This window comes from Thalia democratica, chromosome 2 (genome assembly GCF_965202585.1).
Source record: "Thalia democratica chromosome 2, ktThaDemo2.hap1.1, whole genome shotgun sequence".
Taxonomy (NCBI): Eukaryota; Metazoa; Chordata; class Thaliacea; order Salpida; family Salpidae; genus Thalia; species Thalia democratica.
This window is the reverse complement of record NC_139166.1, coordinates 13,103,438-13,130,765: the sequence shown is the minus strand read 5'-3', so window position 1 is coordinate 13,130,765 and position 27,328 is coordinate 13,103,438. Positions and strand designations below refer to the sequence as shown.

The 27,328-nt window shown below is 26.8% G+C and overlaps 1 protein-coding gene across 1 annotated transcript; it reads left to right on the top strand.

Annotated features, from left to right (window-relative positions):
• The first annotated feature begins 14,791 nt into the window (after window positions 1-14,791).
• Window positions 14,792-26,629, top strand: LOC145850069 (uncharacterized). The gene is made up of 9 exons (XM_082955214.1): window positions 14,792-15,006; window positions 17,739-17,880; window positions 18,722-18,807; window positions 20,540-20,686; window positions 22,427-22,539; window positions 23,358-23,588; window positions 24,766-24,879; window positions 25,091-25,198; window positions 25,564-26,629. The coding sequence occupies exons 1-9, from the start codon at window positions 14,800-14,802 to the stop codon at window positions 26,627-26,629; spliced, it is 2,214 nt and encodes a 737-aa protein (XP_082811340.1). The 5' UTR covers window positions 14,792-14,799.
• The last annotated feature ends 699 nt before the right edge of the window (window positions 26,630-27,328 follow it).

The window sequence follows — 27,328 nt, the reverse complement described above, 5'->3', positions numbered from 1 at the left end:
ACTTAAAAAACTTTAGAAAAAAAATTAATAAAAAAAGTGCAAGTAAAAAAAAGTTGCTATGTTTTTTTACATTAAAAATTTTTGGCACTTTATCTTTATTACTGGGTTTTTGAGTATTATGTATCATTATAATAGTACAAACCCTTATAATAATACTAACTATAGAAATAAACTAGCAAAACTGGACATTAGTATATGACTTATAGAAATTTTCATAGAAACTTTTACTAAAACTTTTAGGTAAATTTTAGCATACAAAACCGTATAGTCCTAACAACCTTAAAGTTTAACATTATTATCATTGAATATAAACGTCTAATAATAACTTTGAGCTTAAACATTAATTACTGCTCAAATTAAATTAACAAAAATGAAGATACGGATTTCTCATAAAAATGTATAAATTCCCTAGACAATAGAAATTTATACTGTTAACCTTTTTGTTTTAACACAAAACAAAACTTAAACAAGATTTATTAGACTTGACAGTTACTAATTTCTTAAGTAGCTCTTAAAAGCTCAAGGGATTGTTTTTAAATATTTTAGAAACATTAGCTATAAACAATATATTTTAATTGTATTAATAGATTTCTTGAAATATAAATTTTGAACAATACTATCTAAATTTTTTTTATGTGCATTTTTGTACTATATTTTATCTGTATTTATACTTTATGTGCACTAAAATTTCGTCTTTTATCATTCAAACTTTGACAAAATTAAAAAATTAATAAATAAGTAACTAAAGTTTTAAAGCAACGTAAATTATGTAATTAACAATTTTCATTATTATCACGAGTATCCTTAAATTTGCTTTACGTTTACGAAATATGTATTTCTAAACAGTAAAGTTCAATTTTCTTAATCAACTGTATTAATTTCAACACCTACTTTACTATTGGTTGTTTAGGATATTGTGTTGTTTAAACCTAATAAAAAAATCAACAACTTAAATTATCTAAAATTGCTATAGATGTATATAATTAAAATAAAGTTGTTCAACATCATTATTTTATTTACAAATTTTTCAAACTGATAATAAATTTTAGCTTCAAACTTTTTAAAGTTTACACAAACTTAAGAAAATTGCTACTTACATTGAGAGACTAAAAAGAAACTAATTAAAAAACATAATCAATAAAACTGTTTTTTATTTGATCGTGCTTTTAAAATACTAATTATAAACATTTAAATTTTTATTTAAGTTATTTAATTTGAAATACTTGAAAAATACATTTAGTACAAATTAAGAAAAAATGATAAGTTATCAGTGGTCGTCAAGTTGATTAAAACTTGTGCACCCTAAGTTGCAAAAAATGTATACTAAAGAAAGTGCGCCAGTAGTGCTTAAAAACATGTAAACACTTTTAATTGTTTAAAATATTTAGGCCTTGACGAAAATCTTAATACTTTGATTTGATTAAAACTATTTTATTTTACATGAAAATGCTTAATCAAATAACTTTTATAAATTTAAAGTAAAATAATATAAAATATTTTAAAGTAAGTCTGAACTTTAAAAAACTAGCCTGAGTTTTTAAAAAATCAGGTTCTTTTTGAGTCAGAAAAATTATAGGTGACCTTAAAGAATTACTTTCTAATTCTAAGTCATCCTGAAGTTTATATATTTTTTAATAATCTTTAAAAAAATTAATTTAAAATTAAAGGTTGCCAAAGGTCTTTGAAAATAATTTCAAGGTTATCTGAATTTATTTAAGGTTTTCAAAAGTTTTTAGTTTATTTTTACTATGAAATAAAGTTTAAGGTAAAAAACTGTCTTCAACAGCAATCAAAAGACATCATAAAGCTTCTTTAAGTAAGTTTTAAAGTAAAAAACAATTAGATAACAAAAAATTTTTATATGTATATATATATTATATTTTTGTGTCAATTTGGAATTTTGTTACTTAACATTTGAAAAGTTATTAAAATTCCAGGTTTTTTTTAGTGATTTTGTTCAAAACTTGAGGTTTTTTTCAAAAGTTTTCAAGCCTAAATTGTAGGACTCCAGGTTTTTTGGCAACTTCAAAACTAAGAAACTAATTTAATTTATTTTTCAAAATAACCAAAATATTTTTTTTTAATATTTGTTTTATAGTATTGAAGTGTTAAAATTGGAACAATTAAAGCTTATATATGAATAAAATTTAGAAAAAAAATGACTGAAATATTTAAAAAAATGTATAACTATCTTGATTTTAAATTGAATAATCAAATTGGCCTAAGTCATTTTGAGATTATTGAAACTTTTCAAGCTACTTAGAATATTCTGAGTGTCTGGCAACCCTGAAATTTTAAAACTAAACTGAGTTATCCTGAGACATGAGAGTACAAATCCCTGATAGTTTTATTAACTATCTAGTTTTTAAATTATTTGAAGTGTATTTTGTTGAAATCATTAAATTAAAATTAGTTTTTAAATAAAATTGGTATTCATTTACTAATTAATAACACTTAATATTTAGTTATGATATTATATTAGAAATTTATATTATAGAAAAAACCTTAAACAAATAAATTATTATAGTTAAAAATAAAGTAAACACTAATCATATGTGATTTGAGGTTTTTTTGAATTTTTTTTTTTGGAAATATTGGCCAGGAGAAGACTCTATACATTACAAAGTTTATTTCCAATAAAAATAAAAAAAGTACGAAAATGGACATTTTAACTAAAATGGTCAAATAAAGAAAATTTAAATAGAATTATCAGAGCTGTAATTAGATTAACTAATAAAATTTATCGTTTAAAAATGATACAATTAAAGTTTGAATATCTTTAATGTTACTTTTTTTTATGAATTGGGTTAATATTATAAGAAACCAATTAATCTCTATTGCTTTGCTTTTTATATTTAAGTGTCTTTTACTTCAAAAGTCAAAATTATAGAATTTTATGTAACAAAAACTTACATAATTTAATGTTGCTTTTGAAAATAATATAAAATTTTTTTTAGGTTAAATTGTGATTTTCCTATACTTATTCTCAATGAAAGTTTTATGTGGAGCAAAATAAATTGCCTTGTATACAGTTATCACCCATATTACAACATTCAATTTTTGAAGTGCTAACATAACTGCATATTTTCATATTTAATTCAATACAATTTTCAATTTATTAACAAATTTATAGTATAAAGTATCATTTCAACTCAGTAAATCTTTACTTGCCCACCTAAGATTAAACTTGTCTTGCATGGTAATAGGGAAATATCTTTCCTTTACACTTTATTTTACTTACCTTTTACCTGTTTTGTAAAGGAATGCCAGTTTTACGGCTGTTCCATTTAGTTGAACATCAAATAGTATAAAATCTGCAGAACTTTAGAATTTTAATACAGAGGTATAAAAACCAGTCACAGAGAGTGTGGAAAGATTCTAGTCAAGACCTTCCAAATGAAGTTCCAGAACTGAACTAAATTGTTATTTTATTGTCTATTGTGAAGTTCTCTTTTAAGTAATGTTAATCATTACATCATTACACCATTGGTTTTCAAGCTAATAAAAATTTGTGCAACATAAATAAAAAATAATAACTCTGTCTACCCTAATGTGCGAATATCTAGTACAAGTTTGAAATTTCCCGCAGTATCTAGTGCATGATTTCCCAAAGATTTCTTAAAAAACGACAATAAATCCGCCTCAGACCTCTTTTTTACTATTTATCATCAACTTCAAATTATCTTGTGAAAGTTTCAAATATTTTTTCCGTAGTATCTAGTATAAGTTTAAAAACTACCATAAAAAACCCTAAACCATTTTTTGCTCTTCATCATCAACTCTATATTATCTAGTGTAATATAAAAAAATTATTATAATTTTTTAAGTTAAAATTTATGCGCCCGAAAATAAACTTCGCGTAAACTAGTTCAAATTTCAAGATTAATGATTTTTATAACTGGTTTTTTGATTTAAATTCAAAGTAGATAATTCTTAATTTAATTATGCACTCTCAGAGTATATTCCCGATAGATTTAATTTTTGTGTAAAATTTTTGAAAATTTAAAGTTTTTTTGAAGTATGATATTCTTTATATATTTTTGTAGGTGTTTGCAATTGTTTTTAATACAGTATGTTCATTCAATTGTCATGCCAAGATTATATTGAATAGCATTTAGTATCACTATACATCAATGGGTTACATCCATGGGTTACAACTTTATACTTTTAGTTTTCAACTATCTTTTTCAATACATTAATTGTTTTATGTACATAAAAAATCAAGTAATGCTAATAAGTTTCACAAATTTGTTTAAGATAGTTAAAACAAGCGATAGTTTTAAAACGCGTACCAAAAACCAAATTTTAGGCGTAAAAACAAGTATGGCTTACTAGAGTTATAAAAAAAGGAAACATTTAATAAAAAAAGCAGTAACACAAAACTTTATAAGCGAATTTATCTTAGTTACCATAAAATTGATGTATTCACTTAATAAAAGTAAAAATGAACACTTTCAAAGCAAACATTTAGTTATCAAATACAACGTTTTATTAGTAAAAGGTTTACAATTTAGACAAGTTTTGTGATCAGCAAATATCTTTCAATGCATTTTTTGCAAATTCTTGCGTTCAGTCGAGACTCATAAATTTTCTTCAAACTTTAACACCTCCAAGGAAATCGTACACGGGTCCCTGACTTTACCTGCTTGTGATTGATCAAGTTTCCAGACCCTTTTCCGGAGCGAGTCTTTTGTGCAACAAGTCTTACCTCTTGTTGTTAGTTTTTTGAAATTTTGCGTACATGCGATGACGTAATAGCCTTTTGAGTTTGTCGAATTTGCCTCTAAAAATTGAAGAGTTTATGTCGGGCTAGCGTTGTTCAGCTTCTAACAATTTTCGTCGGCTGAATTTAGTGTTTTATCGGAAGTTGATTTCGATCGTGTCTAATTGATGAGCCTTTGTTTCGTTTTGAGCTTTATTAAATTAGAATTATAAAATCTAATGCAATTTACATATAAGATAGGCCCATACGTTTATTACTAACAATATCAACAAAACTAACAAAACTTGTTCTGTCTTCGATGTTTTTTCTAAATTCTTGTTCAGCTCGAAGTCAAATTTTCGGTTTTCAACTAAACTTCTTAATTTTAATAATTCTATGTATGTCATGGCATTGTCTTTTCTGATCGTTTCACAATTCCGTTTTATCTTGAAAGTCTCTACTTGTGCATTCGGCAAATTTTGAACATGTTTTTCCAGTAACAGGGTGAGCTAATAAATATTGTTTTTGGGTTTTATTGAAATTCCTACTTCAGTTTTACTGAACTAATGAAAAAAAATGTTTAAGTTATATGTATATATATATATACCCTTATCTGTTTGTATATTATGAGTGACTAACTTCAGCACAGTTATTTTTTCTTATCCAGGTTGTACTTGCTAACATCCATCCGGCAGAACGAAACAATGGCATTTTATGTCTAACTATTTTGTAACCTGTTTAAATAACAATTGTTTCAATGTATCAGGGGCATGTCTAGACTTTTTCAGTGGAGTTTCACTATTTATCTGTTTTTATAATGCATCTTATATAATCACACAACTGTCTACTACAAAACATCTACTACTGTTTCGACTAAAATATTTAAAGCACATAAAAAGTTTAAATTTCAAAAATTTTAAAGTACCAATAAAACAGAATCGAAAAACTAAAACAGAATCGATAAGTAATCCAGTTTTTTACTTTAAATTTAAATCTGAATTCTCATTTTATTAAAAATCAGAAAATTGTGCCTAAAAGAACTAAAAACGATTTACAAGTTAAAGTTAGAAATTAACTTGTCTTAATAGAAAAATATATTTAATGACATGTAAATAAATAAATTAGTCAAACAGTCCAGTTAAAATGATTTAGCTAAAAATACCGATATAAAAATGATATATCCTATTTTACTAAACATTACTAAATTTTTTTAAAAGTTTTTACATAGCCATTATTAAAAACAATATATATTATTATTTATAATACTAATAGAATGAGTTTTTAATACTTAAAATACCTTTGTAAAATAAATTAATAACGAGTATAAATTAAACTTTAATTGCTTTTCTAAAATGTTAAACTTTTACAATTTGCGTCGATAAGATTAAAACGTATAAGTAGTATAAATAAACTATTAATTAACAATATGAAAAACGTAAATTGTTAAACAAATCATCGCAATGCATACTAAAATATATAGATTGTAATGTTTTTACTCAATTTACTTATTTTTTTATAATAATTGAAAACAAAACTGAAAACAATTACACTTGTTTTTAAACTTACTTGACATTTTTGTTGATAATGTAAACACGCTTTCTTATCAAAATGGTAAGTAGTTTTTAATGTATTTAAAATTTTGCGAATAATTCAAACAAACATTACATATGTACTTGAATTTGAACTTTTATTAAAAGTAGACTTTATTGTAAGTAAATATGCTTTTATGTGGTAAACAAAATACTTTTTATTTTCTTCGAGTTTTTAACGATAAATTAAGTTACCGTTACTTAAAAACATGAGTCATAATTTCTGAAAAATATAGGTTTTGATGTTTGTAACAAAGTCGAATACTTTTGCTGCTAACTTATACAAATACAGCTTTTATTGGTTTTTTAAATTGTATTGCTATTGTACTGTTTAACTAAGTCAAAAAAACTGTAATACTCAATCTTTTATAAATATTACGAGCTTTATTAGATAAAAAAACATATCAATGAAATATTTTTGTGTTATTTAGAGAATAAGTAATCTGAAATTTTTTTAAAAGTTTTTCTAAAATTAACAATTAAAACTTTTTAGATCATAGAAAGATTATTGATAAAACAAAGTAGAAAACAATTTTTAAACTTTTTGTTTTTGGCATACCCTTCTAGTATAACTGTGAATTTGTTAACTTATCGTAATAAACTGAGTTTGTGTTTGATGTTAAAAAACAATCTAAGTGTTTATGATAACAAAGTTTTGTGTTTTACTTGAATTGCGTACAACTTATAATATAGATGAATATTAACAAATGAAATGTGTATAATGTTTTATTGAAATGCTTTTTGCACAACTTAATTTTACGAAAAAAGTTCGCCGATACAAGCTCATCAGGTAATTGAGAAAAAGTAAAAAACTACTAAATAAATAAAATTCAGAGCAGAAAAAAAACAACTTTATCGAAAACAAAAAAATAACTAATGCTATGCTAATAAAATAAAACCAAAATTTTAGTTATGAAAATATATTTAAAATCCGAAAATAATTTTTTTCTTTAAATTTATTTAGTAAAATAAAACCACAAAGTACTTAAGCAATCTTAGAATTAGTTAACGTTTTATTTTATTAAGCTTATTTTAATCAACTATTACAATATTTTTCTTTTTACCTCAAGCACTTTTAAGGATACAAATTATATTTTTTTGCCAAAAATATTTGAGGTTTAAGTAAAAATATCGACTGTTGCAATATTTAATCCTCAAAAGTGCATTTGGCAGCACTCGATAATAAATTTATTTTGTAGGTAGCTTTGTACATTATTACTTGGGGATTATAAAAATATTGCTGCTTACGATACAGCGATATCTTACCAACTTTATATGAATTTTTATCGCATTATTCAAGAACAATGACTTCGATTTATGGCCAGGATATAAATATTGCCCTGGGCCTTAAACTTGACGCTAAATGTTTCGGTTAAAGTTTGCAAATTACCAAGGTCGGTAGACAGCAACATTTGAGCTGCTTTTTATCACTTTTACTAAAGTTGAATGTTAGTTGCACGCCCATTTTTGTTACACTTTAAAAATTTGGGTGTCAACTTACTAATTGTGTTTTTTCGAAAGTGTATTGCATTTGTAGCTTAATTAAATAGTGTTTTTTTTAAATTACCGTAAATTAAAACTAAAATTGAACTAAAACAATTTGTAAAAAGCTAGTGTTTGTTTACATGCAGCAAAGGCGTTAAAACTTTTTGAAAAACAGAGCTGTGTTTTCATTTCAAGTAATGTTTGTAGATTGATGCGATATGTTCAGACATAAAAGAACATCTTTACTTTTATCTTCACCGTGCATAATTATCGGATTATAAGAGATTATAAACGCACTTTCACGCTTATTACAAAAATGTGTGTAATCCAACGATCAGCAAAATTTTCAAGTTGAAATTGTATTTAGAGAATTTTGATGAATAATTCATTTTTCCCTTGTTCTTATTCACCAAAAAAGGATTGAAGTTAAGTGCAATTATATGGGTTGTAATAAGATTATAGACTATATTTAATTTGAAATTTTCAATAGTGCGTACTTAGAAAGTAATAAAAATGACCCCGAGTTTTGATCGTATAATAGTTATAGTTATATTAATATAATCATGTTAAAATATTATTTTCTATTTTCAAAAAAACTATAAGTTAGTAACTAAATTAAGACAAACGTTTGACAGTTTAGCTTACTTATAGTAATAAACTACAACTAATGATTATTAACTTTAAAATCAGTTTTTATACTAAAATATTTTTTTTCATTCTTTAATCTTTTATTAACTATTTTTTGTTAATTTTTAAACAAACAAAATAAGTAAATTTTACATGATGGTGTTTTTAATAGTTTCTTACTTCTGCTAAATTTAAAAGCTCTATAAAATCTTTATTTTTTTTACATTAAAAAGAAAACCCACATTAAATTACAAGTATAACAATTAAAAAAAAAACTACTAAACAACTTTGAGTCCACTAAATGTTGAGTTTTTTATAGACTAAATCATAATTTTCCACAGTTTCAATACACATAAATAAGTGATTTATTGTGAGCCTTTTTAACTTTAGAAAAAGAAGTTAAATAGGCTTTCAGTAAAAGTTTTAATCGAAAATTTGTAGAGTCTCGTATGTTTTATCTTGCTATATTGTGAAAATCAAAGAAATATAAATTAAAAAAAAAACAGTTATGTACACAACTATTAAGATCTTGAATTTATAACATTTTTTTACTACTTCTAATTCTTTTGAAGTCTTAAATGTTTAACATCGTATTTTGTACTTTGCTTCAGTATTATGGCAAAAAAGATAAAAAATAGAAAAGAACTTATGAAAGTTTTAAAATAAAAACCATTAATAACACAGTTGTAAGTCTGTTCGAGTCTCGAATTTAAAGTGATGCAAATCACATTTTGTTACAGTAATAAGACGAGAAATATATAACTCAACTAAAATTTTCAAAAGAAAATTATAAAAGACTTACAACAAAAAGGATTAATCAAGTAATTGTAAGTCTATTCAAGTCTCGATTATTTAATTTTCTGCGGTTTTCCTTTGAAAGAAACTTCGGTTAAGTGTTGCGCGTCACAAATTTTGACAGTTTGAATTAATGTTAAGTGAACGTTCTGACACCCAGCACTAATATTTAGTTGAAATATAATGTTTGCCCAACTTCCATTGTTTCACTTGTTTGTCGCAGGTAAATAGTTTATTGTGCGAGGAAATTCGAGCTGTCGGTGGTGTTTTTATGTTCCGCTGTGTATTTGGCTAGCTGTGACGTACGTGATTAAATATGATTTTGTTTGTGAAAATGACTAATTCAGTGCTTTCAGTTTCGAACAAACTTTCTTTGGTTTTGTTGAGTAGGAAAATTTGAAACGGAAACTTTTGTTATTAGTTATAGTCACAAAAAATATTCAGTTCTTTATGAATCCTATTGTGGTTCGATTTTTGTTAAAATTTAGAGTGTTTTTTTTGTTGTTATTTTGTTACGAAAAGATTTAGAAAACTACAAAAGTTAGAAAAATTGGACTTTTTTATTAAAGAATGCCTAATTAGTTACATTAAATATAGTTATTTTGCACAAGCTTTTAAGATTGGTTCAACTAGATACTTTATTTTAATGTATTTAGTTTTTCGAACTGTTTTATAAATTCTATAAACTTTTAGACGTCTCCATCAATTTCAAAACTTTATTTTAGTTTTAAAGTTTAAGACCTCGTTAAAAAAAGTGATCTCTTTATATAACACTCCCTTTAAGTGATGAAAATGGATTTTTTTATCAGAAACTTTATTTACTTTGAAATTGTGTTTTTATTATGTAGATTGATATGTCTACTTTAGAAAATATTTGTTTAAGAAATCCTATGAAACAACTATGTCTATAGAAAGAAGTATTTAGTTGACATTTTTTCCGTTTTTTAAGTTATTTAAATATTATATTAATCAGCTTTTTAACTTAAATACACCCTTTTTAATACAAACATTAAGCGTTTTTAACATAAATAATCTAACCTTTTAACTCAATATACTAGTTTGGAGTTTTTGTATACAGTTAAAAAACAAAATGATAGTTTATAGTTGTTCTAGTTTTAGCTAAAGGTGTTTATGTTTAAAAAAAAGTTTTTTTGATTTTTGTTTTTATCAAAAACTTGCTTACAAAACAAAAAACGTTTTAAATTTCAAATATAACCAACAGAGTATAGAAACTAGTCAATTTTAATATAACTGCTTAAAGACGTTTATTAAACTAGTTGCAACATAAGTATTAGAGTTCATTTCTTAAGTATTTAAATAAAATCTACAGTTATCTTTTCCTAATAAAACTGGAAAGACACGGCGATGATTCACGTTTCAAGCTATAAGAAAAAATCATTATCAAAAGAGCGTCACGTAATAAACACCTTGCCCTCATTACAAAATCAAACACAGCTGAATTATTAACAAAAAATCGTGATGCAAATGCACCCCAACACTACATGGGGCCTACAGGCATCTCTGCATGGGCTTAAAATGATTTAACAGGATTAGGGAGAGATTTCAACACGAAGCCGACCTCGAAGCTGAAATCAATCAACCATGACGTTAGATGCCTATTTGGGGAAAACGTTAGCGAAAGGAAATTAGTCGGTAACAGATTTCAGTACATTTTACCTTAGTAACCTTTTGCTTGTAGTGAACTTAACCTACAAGGGAAAAAAAAGGTTCACTTGATATTTTAATCTTAAAATATCAAAGTTAATTAGCCTGTGCGCGCTATTATTGGTATATAATTGTTTAGTTAATTTAATCATAAAATTCTTATTAAATAATCAAATTTTAATGTTCAAAATCCCTTTAACAGAACAAATATTCCTAGTAATTAAAAGTTTCTAGCAGAAAATTTACTGTTAATGTTAATTTAATTAATTAGCAAATAATTTTTTAATGGTAAAAATCGCGTGTAAGGCTTTAACCTGGCTTAGTTATTTTCGCTTGAATTGAACTTTTATTACATGGGAATAATGGGAATAATGGAATTTTGAGCAAAAAACCAACGTATTTTACTGCATATAAAAGCATTTAGTACTTTCGTTATATAAGGTTTGCTTTCTTCATGTTATGGTAAGTCAAAAAAGTTTTAACTTTATTACTACAACTCATTTTAGTAAGTCTTTAACAAAGGATGTTTTGAACATTTTAATAATTTAAAAGCTAAAAAAGTAACTTGTAAAAACATATTTTTTTAAAGATTGGCTTACAGTTTTTTTTTATCAACCTAAACCTGTTACCTAAATGGTTTTTCTTTTAAAGTTTATGGTAAAACTAAGAAGTTGTTATTACAAAAAAACCTAAAGGACAAAGTTAGTAATTTAAACTCTGAAAACTTTATTGAAACTTAGTACAACCTTTATTAATATTTGTACTAATTTAAAAATCTAGTTCATAAAAAAGTCATATCTTAGTACTTTTAACAGTCTAAAATAAACAGTATGCAGTTTAAGTTTTTAAAAGTCATATAAAACTTGTTTTAAGTTCATTAAAGTTGGTTAGCAGAAATCCAACTGTTTGGTTGAATTTGTTTTATCTGGTAATGTGATTATTTTTCCACTTGAAAACCGTTTGTAAAGCACACTTGAATTAAATCGAGTTAAGCGAGTTAAATTCCCATTCAGCAGTTAATTTGACTTTCAAGTTGCTGTTATGAAATTTGTTTGATCAATAATTTTTACTTAAACAGCATTTAATTTTAGTTTGTTTATTTTCTACAGGTTTTTATTTATACAGCTTAAAGTTTCATAAACAAAAAGTTGCTTTTTGCCTATGATTGTTTTTTTTTTAGAGTTTGTAGCGTTTAAGGTTAAGTAGCTGTCTTAATAAGGAACAAAGTTAAATACTTTTATTAAAAGTGTAGCTCAGACTTGTTGACAAAGCATCTGCTTAATTGAAACAGTGCTCTTTCATCTTTACCCATAATTCATTAATTAATCATGATATTATTAGTACGATTTCAAAATTTTAACAAGAGCCTTTTTGTTTGCGAAAACAAATAAAAATTAATTTGAAACTTTAGTTCAAATATGTTTTATTTTTTGTTTTTGTTTAAAAATGTATGTACTTGAAATTGTATAAATATAAAAGTTTTTCAAAGTTAAAAGTTTATTATACAACTCTTATGTAAAAAAAACAATGATTCATTTAGTAAGTTTTTGAAAAAACTTTTATTGAAAAGCATCTAAGCGTATTATTTTTATTAGTAAATTAAATTTTCTGCTCAAAAAACTATAGCATATTGTAAAATAAAGTTTAAAAAATTTAAAAAGTCTACTTTTTTACAAAATTTTCTTTTGTAAAAAATAAACGATGATTCTTTAAGCAAATCCTTAAAAAAGCTTTGCAGCGTTGAAATCCACCGAGGCGTGACAAATTAGCGGCGTTACCATGGCGAATTAGCGAGAGAGAAAATACGAGAGAACTGATATACGAGAGAGAGAGAATTTGCATAACTTTTTACCGCTGCGCTAGTTTAGAAAATCTCGGCTTTTTATTTTTTTTTTTGTCGCCTTCAGAAAGGCTCTATTCATCGGCGGAAGTAGCAAAGAAAATTTTGCAGGATCTCATTGTGGTGTTGAAGCTTTTGTTTAAATTAAAACGTTGAAGTTGATCAACCTTTGTTTAGTTAAGTTTGTTTGTTAATCAGTATTTGAAATACTCAAGCTAGTAAAAGTTTCGTGTTTTTAAAAGATGGGTTTATTTCAACTCTTAAAAATTGTGTGCAGTTTGAACAGAATAGAGAAGTTAACATATTTTAGTATTTAAAATTATGTTTACTTTAGTTAAGTTTCTTTTTTTTTTTTTTGTTTTACAGCTGAAAGTTTCATTTTCCTGTTTAAATTGCTCTGCAGATAACATTGTTGAAAAGCGTTTTATATTATAAATTATCAGTATAACATAACTTGGTTATATAGTTAGTCAGTGTTGAATATGCTTTTTAATGTATAATTAATTTCAAAGACGCTTGTGACATCGTCTTAAACTTGAAACAAAAGCTTAATATTTACTCAGCTATCACAACGGCTTTCCAAAACATAAAAAGGAAATATTCATCTTGGAAGTTTTTGTTTACAAAACACCCCAGAGGTCAACTGCTGTTATGAATATTCGGCGTTCAAAAATTTCGAGTGCAAATTTCGACGCAGGGCAGTTTGTTGAAAATTTCAAAGTTCAAGAGGTTTTCGTCTTTCAACAAAAACAATGACACTCGATGCGAGAGGCAAACAATCAACTTTTGGTGCTTCTGATTGGTCAACACATAAAAATGCTTGTACGTGATTGGTTGTTAGTTGATGCTAAGCAGACTTGAAAGGATAATCTGAATTAATGTCTACTGTGTGGATTGATTTGCTGCTGTTTGCAGTTTTATTTTTTTATTAATTATTAATTGTTTTAGTTTTATTGCTAAGTTTATGGATTTAATGCTACTTGATTTGCAATTTGTATTAGTTTTTAGTAAATCATTTATTTTTTTATAATTTTTTGTTCTAACGAGAAAGAAGTTGTGTTTTTTTTAGTCAGATTTAAGTATAAGTTTTTTGTTATTTCAAAAGTAGTACAAAATACGTTTATACGTTTAAATTAATTTGAACACGTTTATAAAAATATTGTAAAAACTTAATCAAGACAAAAGTACGACTTTCTAAGAATTAAAAACGTTAAGTATAGTTTTAAGCTCATTTGAATAAAAAAAAATTTCATTTATAAAAATAAATCTAAAAAAAACAAATAAAATTTAAAAGTTTGGTGTGTTACATATACATTTAACATTTAATTTTTAATTTAAATCACGTATTCATATATTTTACACTTTAAATTGTTAAATACAATAGTTGTTTTTTGCTATCGAACCTATACCTACTTTACCTTTTAAGTTTTTAATTTATGTACTTGGTTTTTCATCCAGAAATGTAATTATGTTTTAGCAACTAGAAAACATTCTTCAAACGTCTGCTTTAATATTTTGCTAAGCTCATAATCACTTTTTGTTTACAACCCAATATAGAGGCGTCAATCTCGAACTTTAGCGCATCAATTCTAATTAACTTTTTGCTCATATCTTGCTTCCACGTTTGCTTCTAATGCATCTCAGAGTTTTTTTTTTAGAAAACTGCACTTGTGAATTAATCTGTTTATAATGAGCAGCTGCGTTCTTGCACTTTTTCATGATGGATTTTGTTTGTTGCACTGTTGCTAACTAAGTCAGCTCGTGTTGGTTGTTAATGTGTTGTTAACACGGTTGATGTATCAAAGGCGTGTATTTGAAACATTTTTAGCATGAATATACAATTTAGACAAACGATTTTTTAAGTATTAGTTAGTTTTTGCTATTATATTTGTTACCAACTAAAACATAATTTAAATTGTTTGTAAAATACATATATTCTTAAGTCGATAACTAAATTTAGAAAATATTTTGTTTTCATCCTTTAAATAAACGCTTATTTAAGAAATATTTCCTCAAACACACACAGGTTTTGTTTTGTTTATTAAAAACATAAAAAACATAAAAAACTTTCACAAAACTCGACAACAAATGAGCATATGAAGATGACGATGTTCAAACTCCTCCTTCTGATCTTTATGACGTCACTGTGTGAGTGTCAACAGTGCTCCTTCTCCTCGGGAAACACTTTCTGCGAATCTGTGAACCTCCCAACATTTCCTGATGATCTTCCCAACAACAATTTCATTTACATCTATCAGTCCAACATGACCAAGATACCGGATAAAAATCTGAAAAGGCATTCGGTTAGTTGGAGTTATTACATTATTTAGATAGTTACAATAGTTTTTAAGTGTGTTTTCTTTTATGTTTGTTTTAATAATTACTTGGGAAATTTTAATATTGTAGCTATTTTTAAACCATAAAACGTATCTTTTTTACATTTAAAAAGAAGTTTGGTTAGTTGAAAAATATAATATTTTAGTTTCTTAGATAAATAGAGATTTCTTGTACTTTTATGAATTTTTTATGCAACTACATTCGCCCTAATTTTTTTTTTTTGTGATTTATTATGTAATTTATCGGCAATACATCTTATAAGTCATGGCAACTATGATGTATCTGCTAGTTGCAACATGTAAGAGTTTATAAGTTTATATTTTAAAACATTTATGAAAGTTTACAAGTGTAAGTATAAAGCTTTAAGTTTAATAGTATAAATGTTTTATGTTTTTAATAACTATAGCATTTTCTTTTGTTATTCCTAAAAAGCTTAGTTTCTTTTTTGTCCAATACTAACATTTTGAATACATTTGGTAACTTAATACATCTAGTTGTTCTTAATTTTTTGATTACTTAAACTAGTTGAACTCATTATAAATTTAAGAAACATATCGTTTTGATTGTCTAGTATTTTGAACCTTTAAAAAACGTCTACGACAGATAAGAAAGCAATGTTTTCTTTTTAAAGACCTCAGCAGATTATATCTGTAAAAACATTTATTCTCCCCAACTCGTTTACGGCTTAAAATACCATAAAAAGATTGTGATCTCAATGCGAAAAGTCATCTTCTAGCTGAAAGCACTTGTTTATACAAAGCTCGATTTTTAATCGCCTGTTTACCTTTCAGATAAAACGAACATCTGGACCTTACAGTGACGTCACATTACCGTAAAAGGCATAATTTTTCCGACCATGTCATTGCCACTATTTCGTAGAAAATTGACTTTTGTCTTCGTTGTTTATTTTCATAATTTTTATGGCGGTTTATCACAAACGCTAAACTTGCGGTTTTCGGTGCAAAGAAAATTTGTTTGTTTTGAATTTTCGCCGAATTTCTTGCGTTCAAGAAAAAAAAACTCAGAAACTTTCGATTCCGCATGTAATCGCGCATCAGAGCGTTGCCATGCAGACAGCCAGGATGAAATCGGCGCCCCTTTGAAGTCCTCAACTATGATTGGCTTAAAAAGTGTTCACGCTCTGATGAGCACGGCAGACTCGCTCGATGTTCGATGTTTGCTTTTTGGCAATTAACCGAGCCGCGAGCAAATATTTAACTTTCGCTTTTGTGAAATCTCAAAGCAAACATTCGAGCTTTCTGTAAATTCTGCTGCTAAAAGGCTTCGTTGTGGGGCGGCCAATGTGTTTTTGAAAGGTTTAAATATTTTCGGCAAATAAACTTACGCCCTTTTCATTTTGTTTTGGCCTGCATGTTTGTTTGCTGTAAAAATTGCTTTTTTATTTTAAATAACTGCTTAGTTTTCTTATACTGGTGCGAAAAGGTCAGATGTTGCAAATTTAACGTGTCAACTTTTTTTCTATAAAAAAACTAAAAACAAACATTCTTAATAAAAAAACTGATATTTGCGGTCAAGGTTAGAATAAAGCGGTTTTATATTTGCAGCGGCTAAAACAAGAGGCTGATTAAAAAGTAGCCCTGGCCAGCGATTAATTAAAATAAAAAACGAGACCAAAATAAATATTTTCGAACATTCACGAACTCACAGGATGTTTTGGGTTGTCATAGCAACGTGATTTGTAAAATTAATCAGTTTTTTGCAACCAGCTTTTTTTAGCTTGATCGAATAAAAACGTTTAATTGCAAAGTAAATAAAGTGAAGTTTAACGTTTTTTTAAAATAAATTCAAAAATGACCACAAATTTATGTTTTTTTATTAAAAAATACACCTTAACGAAACGTATTTAATTTCTATGAAATTTACTTTAGTGATTTTTGAAACGATCTTATTTTAGCTTGATCGAATTAAAAACGTATTATAAAATTGTTAATAAATTTAACTAATTTTTTTTAATTAAGTCATAAAAATGACCTCAACTTTATGCTTATTTTAACCTAAAACCATCTTGAAGAAAAGCATAACGTAATATCTTTTTATAAAAACATATTGATTTATGCAATTAGCTTATTTTAGCTTGATCAAATTAAAAATGTATAACTGAAAAAAGTAAAAAAGTAAAAATAAAACGTAAATTTTTCTAAATTACATTTTTGCCAGAGTTTTAAACGCAGAATTAAAAATCAATTTGCAGTTTTATATTTCCTTCTGTTTTTAAAGCTGAAAAGTTCTAAGTACCTCTAATTTCTTTTAAAACACTAAAAAGCACACATTGCAATTATATATTTTGTTACTTTCTGTAAACCTATTGTGTATTTTAACTTTTATCGTTTTATCATGAAGTTATATTGATATTTTTTTGAGTTTTTACAACTTGATAGTTTTTAAATAGTACCAATAAAACTTTAAGTTTTATTATATGTAAAAATTTTACGCTATGTTTTTTTTTAATTAGATTTTGGTAAGATGAGGTTTATTAAAAGATTTTACACTAATAAGTTACAAAAATTAAATTGTTTTTTCATTACTGTGAGTCGCCCTACGTCTTGAAGTAAAGTAAATTAATCATTTTAGTTAATTTGAATAAATTTTTAAGTATATTTTGTACAACTTACAATCGATAAACATGATTAATAAGTATGTTCACACTAATACAAGTTATGCATTATATTTTCTACAGAATTGTGAGTCCTTGTATCTGATAAGAAACAAACTGAACTTCAAGAGTCTGGGTGAAAGGGGTTTCAAGCAACTGACCAAATTAACCACTTTGGATCTGAGCAACAACAAGTTTGAAAGCATCAGGCCTCAGCTGGTGTCAGGTCAGATTCAGACTTTGTTAGAAAAATAAGTTACTACATTATAGTTTGTTCTATTAAAAGTTTTACTTTAAAAATTTTACTGGTTTTATAAAAACATTATACTAGTCATTTAAACTAAAAAATTTACACTTCTTATCTAATATGATTTGATAATACTAAATTTGACGTATCATTAATAAGATGTATCATTATTTGTGTTAGTCTATTTTATGCTGTTTTAATTATCAGTTATTTGCTGATTTCTACGAAAAAAAAAGCATTAAGTTGATTAGTTTTCCGACACTAAGTAAGTTTTCCTCACTAACATTTTGCAACATTTGCCTAAATAAATTTTTGCAACTAGTTTATTAAATAACACTTTATGCATTTAAAATTGAAAGTTATTTACTTAATTTAAAAAACCATCAAACTTCACTTTTAAATTTCAATTCAGTGTTACTTACTTGAATAAATTAATTTTTTAGCTTTTTCCTTTTTAACATTAACTAACATTTACTTAAGTACATTTATCTGCAACTAATAACTCAAACTTATCATGCAACGATTTAGAGATTGTTTATCAGCATTGTCTTGCGAATGCAGACAGCTTTGACAAAAATTTTCCACTTAAATTGATTGAGTTTGTCACTTTGCATGGAGTGTGTTTGAGTTTGTTTGAGTTAAAACTGTAAACAAACCTTTTCTATGAAACTTTTTAACGTTGAATTCAAGCTTATTTATACGTAAACAGTGTTATAAAATGTTTAGTGTTATAAAAGTTTAAAAAACAACAAGGTTTTTAAAGCAATTAAAAAATATTAGTTATTTGTTATTTGTTTTTTATACAAAATTGTTCTTACAGGCATGAAAAATCTGGAAATACTGAAACTGAACGGCAACAGCATATCGAGAATTTGGACAAACGCTTTTGTGAATCTCAGCAGCTTGGTAAGTACAATTTTTAAATATTAGTTTTAAGTAATGTTCGGTGACGAAATATCCAAACGAAACAAGTTTGTTGGGTATAAATACAGCTTTGAAAAGTATAAAATTTATTAGAACGATAATAAACTTAAGTAAAACTACAATAGTTTTAAAAACAGAGAAACTTCGTCACTTTTAAATAAACAATTAACTTTTCAAAACTGATGTTAATTTTGCTTATGTTAATTTTAACTTATCAGTGCTAACTCTGTTATCTTATTGAATTCGATTAACCAACCGTTTTTCTTCTTATTTATTTAGAATTTTGGCAATTATCTTGTTTGTTGAACCAATAAAACAAATTCAGGAAAGAAAAACGCATTGTTTCGAAAACTGTTTTAACAGACAAGCCTTCTTAAGCCCCTATGTGAAAAACAAAATGCGCTGAAAGTAAACATAAATAATTTACGATGGGATTTGCTTTATTGGGCTAAAAACAATACAAAACAGTTTAATTTTTTAAGCTTCTTAAACAAAAAGGTGTGTTGTTTGTGTAAAAAAAATACTATATAGTTTAACAAGTAAACGTCTGTGTGAATTTTCTATGAAAAAGATTATTTTGATAAATTTTCTACGTCTGCTTAGCTGTTATTACGGAAAAAAATATTTCTTTGTCACTTTTATTATTTATCTAAAACATCTTTTTATAAAGCTTAGACTACAATAAGTTTCATTGTTATAAAGTATTTGAAACTTTAATCATATTTAGTTTGAAATCATTATAAAAATTTAATGTGGTCAATATCATTTACTCATATATTTTCATATACAAATAACACTGAGTGTTTAAATTGTACCTCTATGAGTGAAAAAAAAATTTATTTAGGTGTAAAATTTTGTATGTAACACTTTTTATTTATATATTTATTACTTAATATCTGTAACTATTTAATTTACCTTTTATTCAATTATGTTTTAATCAATTTCAAACTTTTATTTGTGTTTTTCGAGCAATTTGCTGTTGTTAAACTTTATCTCATGAAACTAAAAAATGGTCAAAAAAAATTGCAAAACTATAAAACTCGGAATTTTGTGAAAAAACGTCGTAAAACCACTTGTGCTAAAAAGCATGACACCCAAGACATATAAAATTGTCTATCAGCACACGGAATGTTTGAACAAGAAATAAAAAGCTTTTACAACAGCAAATTGGATGTTTTGATAGGAGTTATGCCTTCATTATTGTGAAAAGGAAAATATTTTTTTAAGTAAGCAAGCAGTTAAGAAAACAGATAACTTGAAGTCAAGAAAAAAATGATTTCTGTTTTTTAAGCAATATACATAGGTTCAACATTAAAAGAAAATAGAAAGTATATAAGTTAATTTTACGGGCTACGCACTTGTTATACTTCAAACTATAGTTTAACTTTTTAAATGCTTTAAAATGTAGTATAGTTTTAAACTTTGAAACCCATTAATACTTCATAAACCATAAAGTTTTCATAAATAACTTTCAAAACTATAACTATTAAGTTTAATTGTATCAAAAACAACTGAGAAACAATTAACACCAGAATTTAGTCAATTATAAAGTGTGACTGGGAAACTATGTTTTTAATCTATATATAAACTAGATAACTAACTCCAAAATCTACATCAATTGTACCTGAAATTCAATTTAAATTTTCATAAAGTTGTCGTGACATTGTTTTTGTTCTTATTTTGGTCAAACTTATAACTTTGTTAATTCCAACAGATCGAACTCCATATAAACGACAACCGCTTGGAATCAGTTCCTCAACTTACAGGACTTTCCAAGCTACAGAAGCTAACTCTAAACAACAACAACATAAAAACAATGACTTACAGCTTCAGAAAATTAACCAATCTTAACACTTTGGAGGTAAGGATAAATTAAATTTTAGTAATTTTTCTGAAAAAATCTACGTGTGAAACAATCATTACGTAATATTTGTAACTGTTTAATTAAACCTTTTATTTGCAATTTATTTTTTATTCTATTTGTACCTAATTCATTTTTGATAAACATGCAATTATGCTTTTAAGGGTAATGTGGTCATTAAAAACAGTTTAAATTAAGTACAGCTATAATCAACACACAAAGGTCTGTTTATTGTAACAAACTGCCAACGGTAAAAGCCATTTAGCTAAATGAGAAGCTATTTAAGATTTTAGTCTGCAGCTAATGAAAGTCGTAAAATTAAACGAGTTTTGCACTTTAATTCTTCTCATTTTCACAAAGAGGTCTGGCGCTTTGAGTTCGCTTTAAAGATCAAAGAAGCCAATTACTTGGTGGTAAAAGTTTAAAACAAAGTTATCTCTTTGGAAGATAGTGTCTAAAAAGCGAGTTTCAAAAGTTATTATTTGAATTACTTAAATGAGTTGTTAGTGTTTTTTTTTCTTTATCAAAACTTTTTAAAAGTAATTTTGAAAACAGTTTAACAACTACACAAAATTGTTCAATAATGGTAATTTAATTTGTGCTATAACGTATTGTTTGACTTCAGCCAATGTAATAAAAAGCAACATTTTTAATACAGAATACAAAATGTTTTTCTATTCAATTTTATAAAATACTCTGACTTTTTTTTTCTTTATTGCTTCTAATAAAGGATCACCCTATTTCAACTTAACTTAAACTACTACTTTTAAAATGTAAATTGATAATAATTTTATAGTTAGAAAACTAAAATTTTGTTTTCAACTGAAAGTTACTAACAGAAAATGGGAAAATTAATCTTGCTAAATCTTAACTATTTAAAATATTAAAAGCTGTAACTTTTACAACGTTTTTTTAGAAGTTTCACATTAACCAACAATTCATCTAATTTCAACTCTGATTATTACTTTCGAACATTCTCCTAGAGTAAATAGCCCAAGCATAGGCAAGTTATTTTCAACTAAAAGTTAGCAACACCACAATGCAAATTATACCTTTCTTAATTTTGCCTGTTTCAAAAATTAAAAACTGTACTTATTACAAAACCCTTTTTTTTTTAACTTTATATTAAGAAACGATCCATATAAGTTTACGTAGACAATTAATTTGTAAACATCTATAAGGATTAAAAAAATATTCCAAGCAAGTTTTTCTTCTACTTTTAGTTAAAAACTTTTTAGATTGTTTCAGTCAATTTCAAATCATTTAACCTAAGCTTTGACAACTAATTAAAAAGCTTACTAAACAAAAAAAATAAGTTGTTTTCAATTTTTAGTTAACACAGCGCAAACCTTCTAGATAATTTGCATAGCGTCGATACGCATCAGTGCGCACGAATAGTGGCTCGAAGTTAATAAAGCGATTTGCTGACCCTTGATGCTGAAAAAGTGTTAATTTACTTGTAAACCGTGAACAGAGTTGGCTAAAAATAGATTGTTTGTGTGTAAACCTGATAACACAATTTTTTAATTGTTGCTTTTTGTTTTCTGAAAACAAAATTTATTTTCTTATTAATACTTGTTTTTGAATTCAAAGTAAAAATAAACATTTGCTACGGAAAAACTTTAAACTGTTTATATCACACATTCAATCATTCCATAGATTTTGTGGTAGATGTAGTTAAGTAAGCATAATTTATAAGTAAAATTGAAGTGCATAGTTCAATAATACAACACTTTTAAGGTATCTGGGAATAAAATCAACTTTATCCGAGTAGACACTTTTTCAAAGTATGACAAACTAACTTCATTAGATATCAGCAAAAACTTTTTGAAAAAAGTCCCAGAAGTTGTAAAGTGAGTGAACTTTTAACAATAATTTTTTATACTTGTGTCAAAAATTAGTGTAGCTAGCAGTTTGACTATTTAGTTTTTTTATTTAAGTTAAAAAATGTTTAAAGTTTAAACTTATAAATAATTACTTTACTTTAAAACTTTTACGCAAAATTTTTTTAATTAACTGTTTTTTATCATACAAACTAATAAGCAAACAAATTTAAGACATCTCTTTAAACAATTTTGTTAGTATAAAAATCATTTGTACAGAATTTTTGTGTCACCTGTATTATTGAAAAAAAACATTTTATTTGCTTAATTTTTGAATCATTCACGTCAGTCTTACCTTTGCATTTTTGTTGTTTCAAACTCGAAAAAGCACGTATCAACCTTTTAATTTATATGGCAAAATAAAAATTCTCAAGATTTTAATGTCACACAACTTAATGAATACGTGATGTCTCAGCAAAATCATTTTGACTCTAGTTTATTAACATTTTAATAATTTTATAGTCTTAAACTTTATTAGAGTATCTAATATTTTAAAATATACTAAAATAAAGCTGCAAGAAACTGGGTTGACAATATAGTTTCCACATTTTAAATTTTGGTTATTCTCAGTAGTTTTCTAAATTTTTATTGATTAATTAACTTTATTGATTCAACTTTTCGTTATATATATATTGAATATTAAGTTAGTATTGAGAAATAAGACTTGTTTTTGAAAACTAGATTTACTTCTTAGAATTCTAACATTCTGAACCTATATTTTAAAACTATTCATAAACTATAAATAAATTACAAGTAGAAACTCATTTATACTAAAACCATCCTTACAGCAACTTCACATCGCTCCAACAACTCAAACTGGCCGGCAACCCGATATCCGAATTCCCAGAACTTCTCATGCACCGGTTATCCGACCTGCGGATGCTTGATCTGAGGAACATGCGATTGACCGAGGTCCCGTTAAACTGGCTGCCGTACACTTGCAAAGTGAACACGGTTTATTTGGCGGGTAATCCTTGGGTTTGCGAGTGCAGCATTTCAGCATTGGCAAGATATTTCAGGTGAATTATTTTTTATGTGTTTTTACTTGTTATTGTTGTTGTTTTAATACATAGTCTAACATTTTTTTTCAATAACAGTATCATTATCAATTGTATTACAATTCCACGTGAGTTTGTTAATGCGACATATCAGCACTGGCAAATTGTTTTAGGTAACAAAGTTTATAAAAAACAACAATATAAATATTTGTTTGACTTAAGATGTTATAGTTATTTATAAAAATTAAAATAACATAGCCAAAAAATTACTTTATGTAAAAATTGAAAGCTTTAAGCATTAGTTACCATAAAATATATTGTTTAAAACATTTATTATTTTGTAGCTTTTAAACTTCCTAACAATCATAACTAATTTACTTAGTAAGTATTTTTAAGTAATTTAGTTTCACTATAACAAATAAAATCCTTTGAGTTATAACTTTTTAAAATAAACTAAAAATTTAAAACACTGACATTATGATCTACATTAGTCTTGCAGAGAGTAGATAAAAATTAAATTTATGTTTGTTTTAATTTTGAGTTTATCCCTAATGAGTCACTTACTTCGTGCTTTTAACAATTCACTTAATCAGATTTAATTAAGCTTAGATTATCTGATTGACTTACACAAATTTAAAATAAGTCATCAGAACCTGTTAAGTTTTACTACACTATAAAAACTTACATAAAAAATAAATACAAAATTAAAGTTATATTATTATGTAGTAGGTAGTAATTAATTGCTTTGTTTGTTTGTTGATTATAACAACTATTGACTTCTATATTTATACTGATTATATAAAACTTCTGTTTTTTAACTGATTAGATAAGGTGGGCAAAGGTTTAGGCTAAAAGTTATGGGCAAAATTGGTTAGGGTTGGGAGTTTATATTTTGTTAATGTCATTATTTAATATACTGTTTCCTATTTTCACCTAAGAAATAATAAATACACGCTTCTGTGTACTAAACCTTGATGACAAGTTATAAATTACTAAACTATATTTACGTTAAATCACTCGTAATTCATATTATATTAAATCGTAAATTTTTGTTTTATTCAATTGAATTATGCGTATTTGTTTACCAATAATTGCTTGTAACTTGCTAAACTATTTTTACGTTACTGAATTAATTAGTCGTTCATGTTACAAAAAAATATAACTGTTTGTTTAATTTAATCAAAAATATTTGTTTTAGGTTCTTCAAAGGGTTCTACGATCTCGGCCAGAGCAAATGCACTTCTCCAAGACGAAAGATGGGAATTTCCCTTTTAGAAGAAATCAAAAATTACGACACATTCCGGTGCGGACAGTAAGTTATTGTTTTCTTACAAAGCCCTGGAAACTTTTCAGCTAAAACTTTACTGTAAAGTAAAAAAAATGTATCAATGTGTACATCTATCAATTTTATTTTATTTTTTATAAGTATGATAAAAACAAACTTCTTTGCTTTTGTATAGGTTCTCTAAAAATTAAAACACTTTAATAAAGTATTTTTTTCAAATCATTTTTTTTCTTTACAGATTACCAGAAGTACTTCCACCAAAATCAGTTGCAGCAGGAAAAAGCAAGCTTGTCTGTTATAACGGAGCAGTAAAAGAAAATTTGAGCAATGATACCTTCATTTGTAGGTTTGTAAACCTTTTTGTATGATTTTGATTTTTTGTATCAAGTATGAAGATTTGTATGATTTGCTGATTTAAATTCCTACTTTATAATTTTCTAGGGTATAAAACCTTGCTATATAGTTTTTCTTGTAATTCAAGTTTATTAACCCTTTCTTGTTTAGATCAGATTTATATTGATTTAGTCCGTATACAAAAAGAACTACTTAAAATAAATCTTTAAAAGTTTTAAGTAAATAAAAAAGACAAGACACAAAAGTTCTTGTATGATAGTCGAACCAGAATCTAAAATGATAATTTTTTTCAACTTAAACAAAAAATATATGATTGTAACTTAATTAATTTTAGAAATGTAATATCAAATATTTTAGGTGCAAACCCGGCTACTCGGGACCCGACTGCTCTCAACAAACGTCCCAACAAAAATCCCCTTCATCGAACCATTTCGACGTTACAAACAATAAGTTACACATCACACGTGACAACCTCGGTGACGTCAACATCGTCCTGCCCAGGGTGGGAATCGAATACCTGATAACGGTTGCCAAGCAACGTAATGGTGGGAGGTGGGCTCAAGTGAGCAGCTACTACAAAGTGATGGTGAGCAGACAGGAGAAGGTTGCGGGTCTGAAGAGGGGGGAGACTTATCGGTTGTGCGTCTGCGTACCTGAAGAATACGACGGGGACCGGATGTGTGGCGTCGTTTCCATGGTTGCCGTGACAACGACAGTGCCCATAACAACGACCACTTTGGGTGAGATTGACGTCGTGCAACCTAAAATTAAGAACCAAGTAGAGGAGAATGAGAATGAAGAGAAGAAAGATGAGATCTCATTGGACGTCGAGAGCCAGCAAGTGGAAGGTTTGGACCAATCAGAGAAAAGCTCGTACTTGGACGAACCTTCCATCTACCTGATAGTCGGAGCGGTCATCAGTTTGCTGATCATCTTCGTCTTCGCTTCCTTCATCCTTCTCTTCAACAGGAGGAAGAGGAAGGAAATCGCTATGGAAACCGGGATGAGGAGGGAGTTACGTCATCACCCGGGTTGCCACGGAGACGAGACGGAGATGGTTGCGATGAGGGTTGGCGACGATCTGGGTTGCCATGACGACTACGAGCGCCCCGTGACGTCATTCAACAACAATTATGACATCACAGAGCAAAAGGGAAACTACCACCCGGTCGGTTGCCATGACAAAAGGTTGCGTCACCACAGCGAGCAGTTCGTTTCCATGACGCCCATGGCGACCACGGTGATGCGGGCCCGCGACCCCCCACTGCAGAGGGGCTACCACACAATGAGCCCCAACTCGGCTTTTAGGGGTAACATGGGAAGTTTGCGTGGCAACCAGGAGTTGCCTAGCAATTATTTACCGCCAAATTTGCAGCAAAGTTACAGGACTTTAAGACATAATGACGAAATAATTGAAGTTTAAATTGTTTTTGTATCTAGCTATTTGTTTAATTCAATCATGTTTTTTTAGTACTTTTATTTGTTTTACGAATTAAGATACTCAGATATAACATAAACATATCTTTCAATCATAGGGTAAGTAAGTGTCAACTGCAATATTTCTTTTATTTGCGTTTAGATCGCTTTTTATACGCTTCTTACATCTACGTTGCAATCATGGGGTATGTAAATGTCGTTTGCACTGTTTATTACTTTTGTTTATCTAAACTTTTTTTTAGATTTATGTACGCTTTTAACATTTATTTTTTCAATCATTTGGTACATAAATGTTAATTGCACTGTTCGATATTTTTGTTTAAAAAAATTTTGTATGACCTTTGAAGAATTTTTTGGATCTATGTTTTAATTGCACTGTTCGTTATTTGCGTAAAATTAATAAACTGTAATCAGTTTTTTTTTAAATACCTAATTTAATACTATTTTAAGGTTTGATTTTTTATTTCAAAGCAAAAGATAATTATTTATACACAACGTTATTTAGCTAAAAAATGCGTACCATATCGAGCCTAATAAAAGCGCACCTAGATAACAGGTTACTGTATATAATACTACTCAAATCTAGTTTCAGACTTTTAAAAACTTTTAATGTTTTAATTCCTTTTTTTAAATCAACCTGATTAATAAATTCAATTCAAACTCAAAATAGAATCCGATCTAAATA

Excerpts from the sequence above, each read along its gene's own strand:
- LOC145850069 (XM_082955214.1), top strand. The coding sequence starts at position 14,800 with ATGAAGATGACGATGTTCAAACTCCTCCTTCTGATCTTTATGACGTCA. Across the intron at positions 20,687-22,426 it reads CCAATCTTAACACTTTGGAG|GTATCTGGGAATAAAATCAA; the intron begins GTAAGGATAAAT and ends AACACTTTTAAG. Across the intron at positions 22,540-23,357 it reads AAAGTCCCAGAAGTTGTAAA|CAACTTCACATCGCTCCAAC; the intron begins GTGAGTGAACTT and ends CCATCCTTACAG.